Below are 9,108 nucleotides of genomic sequence, written 5' to 3'. Positions count from 1 at the left end.
GGCGGTGCTGGGAGCCGCCGTGCTCAGCGCCGCGTTGCTGCTCTTCCCCCGGGAGGATGGGCGCCCTGTCGCAGCCGCCGCCGACGAGGTGAGCACACTCTGCGGCCAGCCTGGCCGCAGGACGTGACCTCAGGGAAGGCTCCAACTGCTGCCACAGGCCCCTTGGATAGGCCTTTTCCACCAGAGATGGGCGCCAAGGGCTACCCTGAGGCACCGGGGATGTTGGGATGGGCCACACGGATGCCCCGAGGATGGGCCTTCACCTCAGGGATGGCCCACAATGGCTGCCTCAAGGGCCCAAAGATGGGCTTTCATTTCGAGGAAGAGTCCCAAAGGCCACCTCGAGGCCCTGGGGATGGGCCTTTGCCTCAGAGCAGGGCCCAGCTGCCACCCCGAGGTCCCAGGCATGGGCCATTACCTCAGGGCTGGTGCCAGCAGCTGCCTTGAAGCCTTGGGGATGGCCCTATGCTGCCTTTTTGATCTCTGCAGCTCCTGCTCATGCTTAGGCTTCTATGATTGCAGACATTGTTGCTCACGGAGTGAGGATCTATTTATTTCCTTAACAAAATCCCTGATTTACATGCTGTTACATATGACCGGTGGGATTTTAGCTCCCGTTCTTCCACTCCCAGGCCCAAGGGGCTTTGTGCAGGAATGACAAACGTACTTCTATCCCTCCCAGCCCTGAGCTTGAGCAGATTCTGCTCCCCCTCTGCCATCCTTTTTCAATGTTTGGTCCTAGCTGTCTGTGCCCGCACCTGCCTCCATCTTCCAGCACATCCCAGAGTGCTCCAATAGCCACATGACAGGTCATTTTGCTCATTTTGCCCCGCATTCCGCATCCTTTCACTTTCTCCCAGGTCTGTTTTCTATTTTAAAGCCCAGTACCTGCATGTTGGCTCTCTTGTAGGTTAATACTGCACTCAAGAATGGAGCCATCTGTGTTGTCAGACAGCCCCTTGTCTCTTGTCAGGTACAGGGATCTCACCTTCATTTCAGATCACATCAGGCTTCCTGAGCTGCCATCTTGAGTTGTCCCAGAGCTCTTTGAGCTTTGAATACACAAAGTTTTGTGGTGGTTGAGGTGCCATTTCCTTTGTTTTATTATTAATGCACATTAATTATTGCTCTTCTCAGTCTTTATCTCTCTAAATCCCTACTAAAGATCCTTGTAGTGTTTCTTGTCTCCACCTTGCTTGGGACTTGCTTGTGTGAAGGTTGGGAGTGAGATGAAGAGCAGCTGAGCACGTGTTTGTGCCTGGGAGGCCAATGGAATTGGAAAGCTTATTTTTTTCAATTGGACTGGACCTGCCCTGACTATCAATAATACATGACCTGGGCTTTCTGCACCAAAACTCTGCTAATTGGCTAATTAAAAAGTGAAACGTACAGAAGGAGCCAGCACATAATTCACAAGAGACTCTTTCTGCAGCAACACCAAGGCTGAGCCTGTGCTAATACAATTTATAAAACTGAGTCAGGGGTTAGCAAAGCTCCAGGGCAGTCTCAGGAGCAGTGGATGTTGGCTCCTCATTGTCTCTTGCCTTGCCACTGTATCTTTTTTTTTATAATCTCTTTTTCTCCCCCACCCCATTTCCTGCCTAAAAGGGAAGAATTGTGTGCCAGGTCCTTGCAGTGCTGGGGAGTTTGTGGCCAGGGAGAGCTGCTGCAGGTTTTGCATCCTGTTTCTTCCACGTGCTCAGTACCATGTTGCTCCTTTCCTCCACATTAGCTTTTCCCTGAGTGGCTTTTTTTAAGAGGAAAGGGATTCTCCTTCCAAGCATTTGTCACACACCCTGCTTCCTACAGAGAGCATCCTTGTCAGGAATGAAAAGTGGGGGGAGAAATCTAGGGGAAACCCAAAGGTTTTCCTCCTGGGATGATCTTCTTGGACGATCCTCTTTTCCAGGATGTTTCCTGCTCCCTCTAGGCTTCTGGAGCAGACCGTGGCTGTAATGTGTTTTTTTTTCATTCTCCACAGATTGTGGACACCTACTTCATCAGCCGCTTCATCCTCCTGGCCGTGATGTGCCTGATCTTCCTTGGGTGCCTTTTCTTGCTCCTGATTCACCACCTCATGGAGCCAGTGTATGCCAAACCGCTCCACAGCAGCTAGCAGCAGCCAGAGGCAGCAATCCCCACCAAGAGTAAATCCCAGTTTCATGGCTATAAACCAGGAAGGCAGATCAGGAGGTGAACACCTTAGTTTTTCCAAACTCAGAAAGAAGCAAGCAAAGTGTCTCTTGCCCCCAGCACTGCCTCTTGCATCTTTAAAAGCCAAGTTTGGACTGATCACAGCACCCTCCTTTCCAGGGACTTTGCATGCTGCAAAGGTGTTTTAACCTCTCTTCACTTTTTTCTTTTCCAGGAGAGTTGAAATCCATGCACTTTGTACTACACTCGTTCAATGAATTGAACTGAGCTGAGATGGTTTGTTATTCTTATCCACAAGAGATGGTTTGTTATAATTCCTTTTTCACCTTAGTTAAATAAAGCTCTCTGAGAATCCCCTCACTCCATCCTTATTTATTCCCCAGGAATGTCACCTTTTGCTGCCCTTCAATGAGGGTGTGTGAAAAAAACACCTTTTCTTGTGGCAGACATGGGGTTTTTTGGAAATTCAGTGTCTGGTAGTGGATCATTGGAGATTGTCCCTTTGACTGGAAACCTGAGCATTTAGAGCAGGGAGGGAACAACCCTGATTGGTTATCCTGGGCCAAGGAGCTGAAGGCACATAGTTTCTGCCACCCTAAATCAAAACCATCCCACACAGTGGTGCAGGTAGCTGGCTGAAGCCATAGTCAATGGCAATACCTCTACTTTTTTTGGGGAAACCCCACACTTTTACTGTTGTTCAGCAGCAGCAATGGGGTCAAATTTTTTTTTTTTCCCTCTATTTTTTCATGGAAACTGGGGGGAACAACCTCGCTGAAGTGGAGTGGGGTGACTGGCAGGGAGCTCTGCCTTCTGCCCAGGCTGCATACCATGCACATGACACCATGTGGGAAATGGTGGCTCACATGGGCCTGGGGTCTGTGCTTAATGAGCAATAATTGCTGCTTAGTGCCACCCTAGCAATCCCTCAGTAGTAGCGGTTTATTTTATTGCCTGAAATCTCACAAGGCTTTTAAACTACCTGCAGGAGAAAAGCATTTTTGTGACTCAGAGCTTCATCCAACTGTTTGGAAGCAGGGAAGGAGCCTTTACCCTCCATAGCAAGCCAGGGAGTGGATGCGGCGGGGGGGCTGCCCCAGCCGGGGGGGGGGGGGTACGGTTCCCTCTATTTTTTCATGGAAACTGGGGGGAACAACCTCGCTGAAGTGGAGTGGGGTGACTGGCAGGGAGCTCTGCCTTCTGCCCAGGCTGCATACCATGCACATGACACCATGTGGGAAATGGTGGCTCACATGGGCCTGGGGTCTGTGCTTAATGAGCAATAATTGCTGCTTAGTGCCACCCTAGCAATCCCTCAGTAGTAGCGGTTTATTTTATTGCCTGAAATCTCACAAGGCTTTTAAACTACCTGCAGGAGAAAAGCATTTTTGTGACTCAGAGCTTCATCCAACTGTTTGGAAGCGGGGAAGGAGCCTTTCCCCTCCATAGCAAGCCAGGGAGTGGATGCGGCGGGTGTCCTGCCATAGCTGGGTAGGGTGAGTTACGGTTTTCCATTCCTGGAGGGATGAAGCCACTCCGCCTTTCACGGATGAGCAGGCAGAGGGTATTGCTGTGAGACTGACACCGAGTGCAGGATGGTACCACAGCCTTGAGCTATTTTCAGGGGCAATAGAGCAAAAAAACCTCTGGGCAAGAAACTCGAGCTTTGCATATAGATTTTATTTTCTTCCCTTTTTTTAAATGTTGTGGTTTTTTCATTTTGAATTGAAGAAAATGAAGAGTAAATAGAAGAGCTGGCCAGCTTCTTCCAGCCCTGTCCTGCCGGCTGTCAGTCACAAAACATGGCTGTCAGGACATGAAAGATTACTAAGGCAGAGCTTGTGGGCATGGAGACAACCCTTCCCCTGCAGAAAATGCCCAAGTGCGCAGGAGCCCTGACTCAGTCAGCTAAAAAACCTGCCAGTACATTTCAGGAAAAGGCAGAGGAGAAGCAGCTCTGCTTTTCCATCCACAGAAATGCTCAGTCCCTTCCTCATCCTAAGCCTACGTCCAAGGGAATTGAACTATCATGTTAAAGAACACACCAAGCATTTATGCAACACAAGCGCGTCAGGTCTCTTGGTGGTTTTGAAGTTGTGCCTGAAATAAAATTAATATTTAATTCATCATTTTAATAACATTTATGAACACAGAGCTGGTCCTGCCACTCGCTCCATCTCTCTGCTTGCTGTGTCTTTATTCCCCATGAAACAGCAGCTGAGGCACTAAAAAATCCCCTAAAAGCATAAAAGTGAAGCTCCTTCCAGTTCTGCACCATAAATAAACCCAAGATACTTGCTTTTTTTTTGTCCCTTTAATCCATTTTTAACTAAAATCAATCAAAAGGACTATTGTGCAGGGTAGTTTTTGGAGCAGGAGGGACACAGTGGCTCTTGCACGAAGCCATTTCAGCACTTTCCCAAAAATCCCATTAACTGGGGAAAGAGCCCCATGTGCTCTCGCTCCCCCAAGACATACTGAGCTTCATCCTCGTCTTTTGCCCCTGGTGGCAGGGATCAACCAGCTGGATGAACTCAGCCCTGGCTTTCTCCATGTATTTATTTATTCTGGGCAATTCTGCTCCTCCCTGCGCAGGGGCTTTCCAGATGGTTCCTGTTTATTTTTGGGAAAGGAAAGACCATGTCAAGGAATTGGTATGAGCCAGAGCTGCTTTCCAACCTGCCCCAAATGGTATTGGGGTTTTTTTGCTGCCATCCCCCTCACCCAGCTCCTGGAGGACAAATTCTTGCTAGCACATTCACCTCCATCTAGCACCCTGATTAATTTTTTTTTGAACTTAAAATGAAGCAGGAGGAAGGTTTGGCTTAAATCCCAATCTCCCAGTCACTGGTGAAGGTGTAGCCAAGGAGCCCTGCTCAAGCCCAGATTTCTCCCTAAACTGCAAGCCAATAATCCCTGCTTTCCTTTTGCAGGGTGGGAGCACCACGTGCTCCATGTCCTGAGGAGCCTACTCTGTGCAGGCAAAAAAATCCTGCCAAATCCCAGCAGGAGAAACCTGCTGTGCCAAAAGGGACATTTGCACAAGATACCACACACCAGGTGAAGGGTGGCCAAGCTGCTTTCAGGTCAGGGGGGAACAACAGTCCTTTCCCCCTCTAAATTCCCTGACTGGCTTGTTAGAAACACAGGAATGCTCCCACTGTCACCGGGTCATGGGACCCTAGTGTGGCTGCTCCCTCCTGCCTGAGGCCAAGGGATGCCAGAGCAAGGATGGAGGGAGAGCAAGTGGCTGCAGGAGAAACTTCTTTCCTTGATTTAAGGTCCTTGAACAACAGCAATTCCTCACGCCCTGTGCTGCGCTCTGCCCATACTTAATTACCCTCCCTGGTAAAAGCTGGTGTCTTATTTCCACCTTGACTTTGCTGACTTCAGCTTCCTTGCTGGCTTTGCCTTTGGCTGCTAATTAAAAAGCCCTTCAGTGTTGGTCGGCTGCTCTGTGTGTAGGTAATTATGGACCATGCCCCAGCTACCTCTTCACCTCCCCAACAGCCCTACAGCATTCCTCCAAAATATGTGCAACCCCTTCCCAGGCCACCCCCTGGCAGAGCTCAGCCTAAGTGGTGTCACCTGTAGAAAAATACCTGGTGACATGTTTAGTGGGGACAGGGAATGCCAACGGGAGGGAGGGCTGAGCCCTGGCAGCAGGAACACAGATGCTCCCACATGTGCCACCCTCACCTCAACCGCATCACCTGCACAGAGTAGCCCTTTAGCTATAAAATCCGGGTTTTCCAGGATTTTGATGTGCTTGGAAAGCAGGCTCCATAATTACCAGCAGAGCTCCTAATGAGCTCTTTTCAGGAGAGATGTTTTTTTCGCACCATCAGGACAGTGGCAGACGCGTTTGTGCTTGCTGGGCTCCAGCACAGAGCCAAGGGGCTCATGGAGGGGGAAAGCAGCGGCCCCTTCTCCAGTGGAGCAGGAACGAGACAGGGTGAGTCTTGCAGACTTCTCCCACAGGAGATAGGCTTGATTTAAAGTCCTTTGGCTGGGGCAAACTCACAGGACCCCCCTCTGCCTTCCTGCCCACCCCTCGACCTCTACAATCTCAGCAAGATCTGGGGTTTTCTTTGGCATTTGGCTCTGTTGGTTTTTTTCAAGTTTAAAACTGCCATGGGCTGTCTGCCCTTTCTCCTTGCTCCCAGCAGTGCAGCAGCCAGAGCTGCTCAGACTTTCCAAACACAAACGGGACACGGCCCAGGCCTAAATTTGACCCAGAAAAGCTATGAGCAGCTGAAAGAACAGGCAGGAAGCAGAGGGAGAGAAAAAAGCAGAAAAAAGGGGCAGTGAGCCCCTGCGTGTGCGAAAATATATTTCAAGCCCCCCCCTCCACAAGGTGGATAATAATTAAGCAAAGGGAAAGCTTAGTCACACATGCACAGAAATAACCCTTCTCAGCCTGGTGTGTGGCATCTTTGCTGGCATCATTGACTCTTGTGCTGTCAGAGACCAGGAGCCAGGTGGCCTGGGTGTGCTGTAGTTCTGTGTGTTCTGTGTGCTGTCCTCTGCTGAGGACAGACCCTGCCGTGACATCTCTCCCTATGGCTCCATCAGGGTTTGCCTCAGGGTGGAGTTATATCCCTAGGGAAAAGGATATCTGCAGAGTTGGCTTTTCTCTATCTGCTCCATCGTTTCTCCTGCTTTCTCCCGTAGAGACCTGCAGGCAAGTAGTGAGTTTTCAAGCCCTGTCAAGAATCTCGTCAGTACAGAGGGGACCAAAGGCCACTGCCATCCAGCCACATCAGACACACAGCTGCTACTCTCCAAGCTACCTGTCCCCACCTTGTGCCTCTCTGCTGCCTTGCAGGGTTTCACAGGGATCTGATCTAACTGGCCAGCAGGTTTTCTAGTGTTGGGGTTTTTTTTCCCTTCACTGGTGAAATCAGCACTTAATAAAATCACATCAGGCCCAGATGTTTTCTCCTTTAGTTAAGATCCAAAGAGGTAAAGTCAGAGTTCAGATTTATACCAGGCCAAAACCCACCGACCCTGGGACCCAGTGCTGGGCAGAGCCAGAGTGAGCCTGGGCAGCATCCCTCTGTGGAGAGCAGAGTGAGAAATGCACCCTGGCTCACAAAAGCCCTGCACTGCAAAGTTTGGGCCCTCCCAGAGAACCTCTGCCCAGAGGAGCCCAAGGTAGCTGGCCAGTTTAACCCCACAGGGTATCCTGCGTGCCTGTTGTGTGACTCGTATTAATTAGGAGGCGTCTAAAAAAGAATATCAGCTGCCCATGCTCGACTGAGAATAGCCACTGTGTGCAAGTGGGTGTTTGTTGTGAGCTGATGCACTGGCCCTTCTTTTGGGGCTAAATGATACAAATTACAAATTGCAATTAAAGAAAATGCTGGTTTGTGTGAGGTTGTGGGGTTTTTTTTAAGTGGGCTGAGGAGCAAAACCAGCTTCATTGGGGCTCAGTGAAAAGCCTAGGGATGTTCTCTGCTAGAACAACCAGTGTTTTGTTGGCCAGGCAGTGCTGTAACTGATTTGGCACAGTCCTGCTCCGATATCCTGAAATACTGTGTGCTGGGATGGGGCAGGCTTGCAAATGAGAGGCTGCACGTGCAGAAAAGCAAGCAGGTTAGGATCACTGCCCCTGATCTCACGCAGGCCTGGCTGAGCCCAGCCAGGAAAGAAGCAAGACAGATTTTGCATATTTTTATTAAGAAAAGGGCCAACAGTGAAGAATTGGCCCAGAGAACCAGCCGACTGGCGCCCTCGGACTGCTCCTCACCACTGCCTCCCTTGGAAGGAAAGCCACAGTGGCTGTAGGAACTCACGGGGCCATGCCCAAGGCCGTGTCTTGGCTCTGCCAAGACAAAACACGCTCCTGGCGTGCCCTGGCCTCTTCTCCCTCCAAGGCCTCTCAGCTCAGGGCATCTTGTGGGGGGACATGTCAAAACTCCTTAAACCTGTTGGGAGAAAAGCAAGCAGCTGAGCGCAGCAGGTGCCATTCCACAGGTGTTGGGATCAATAGCAGGTGCTGCTGGAGAGATGGAAAATGACCCCAGCCCCATCTGCACCACAAGCCCGGAGGAGGAGGTGCAGAGAAGAGATCCAGCCACCATTTTGTCTCCAGCCAAAGCTGCAATGTCCCCCAGAAAACATCCCCAGTGTTTGCACCTCCTTTCCGCAAGCTGGTCCAGAGACAACATGCTCCCCACAGCCCTCAAAGGTGCTGCAGGATTTCCACAAACGGAACCAGTTGCTTCCCCCAGCATAAAACAGCCAGATTTTGGCACAAACTTGGATGGTGCCAACCTGGCCAGGACAATCCCAGCCCCAGCCAGCCCCAGCACAGGAGAGCAGAGCCTACAGCCCTCCACCAGTGGCCGGAGAAGGAGATCTGGGCTGCACTTACCGCAGCACCAGGCCCAGACTATTGGTCTTTCACCTGCAAACACAAGACATCATGGACCGAACATTCATGAGGATTTGGGGCTGGCACCCCCACCTCTGGGACTGGCTGTGGCCCCTTCCCCCTCAGTGCTTGCCATGGGGCTTTGGTGGCAATCAGAGACAGGCCAGTGCTGATTCAGAGATTATTTACACTCCTGCTGTAGTGATTCGTCCACAGATTTGATTAGCAAGCCCACACTCTGTGTAATCAAGCTCATTAGCATGGGTGGGCAAATCAGCCTATAAATTCAGCCATTTCTAGTGCATTAATCAATGTTTTGCTAATCGGGCATCTGGGCTAATGTGTCATAAATCAGCCACAGACAAGGATGTACTGCCCACCCACCTGTCCCCAGCCTGTCTGACCCGGCTGTCGTGATTTGATCTTTCAGTTCCCAAATCTTGACCTCAGCCTTTAAATTACCAGCAGTGTCTGATTCTAGGCTGAGCCTGCCAAGCAAAACTCAAAATCAGGGTTTAATCAGGCTTGCGTTTGCATTTAATCCTCAGTGCTCACACAGGGATACTCACACCGAG

General features: G+C 50.5%; 1 protein-coding gene across 1 annotated transcript; it reads left to right on the top strand.

Annotated features, from left to right (window-relative positions):
- The first annotated feature begins 56 nt into the window (after window positions 1-56).
- Window positions 57-2,116, top strand: TMEM218 (transmembrane protein 218). The gene is made up of 3 exons (XM_010008121.1): window positions 57-88; window positions 861-906; window positions 1,982-2,116. Exons 1-3 carry the CDS (start codon window positions 57-59, stop codon window positions 2,114-2,116), a joined length of 213 nt encoding a protein of 70 aa, XP_010006423.1.
- The last annotated feature ends 6,992 nt before the right edge of the window (window positions 2,117-9,108 follow it).

The sequence above is a fragment of the Chaetura pelagica genome, unplaced genomic scaffold, assembly GCF_000747805.2.
Source record: "Chaetura pelagica isolate M959 unplaced genomic scaffold, ChaPel_1.0 scaffold32, whole genome shotgun sequence".
Lineage (NCBI taxonomy): Eukaryota > Metazoa > Chordata > Aves > Apodiformes > Apodidae > Chaetura > Chaetura pelagica.
The sequence above is the reverse complement of the archived record's forward strand: the minus strand, read 5'-3'. Positions and strand labels throughout refer to the sequence as shown.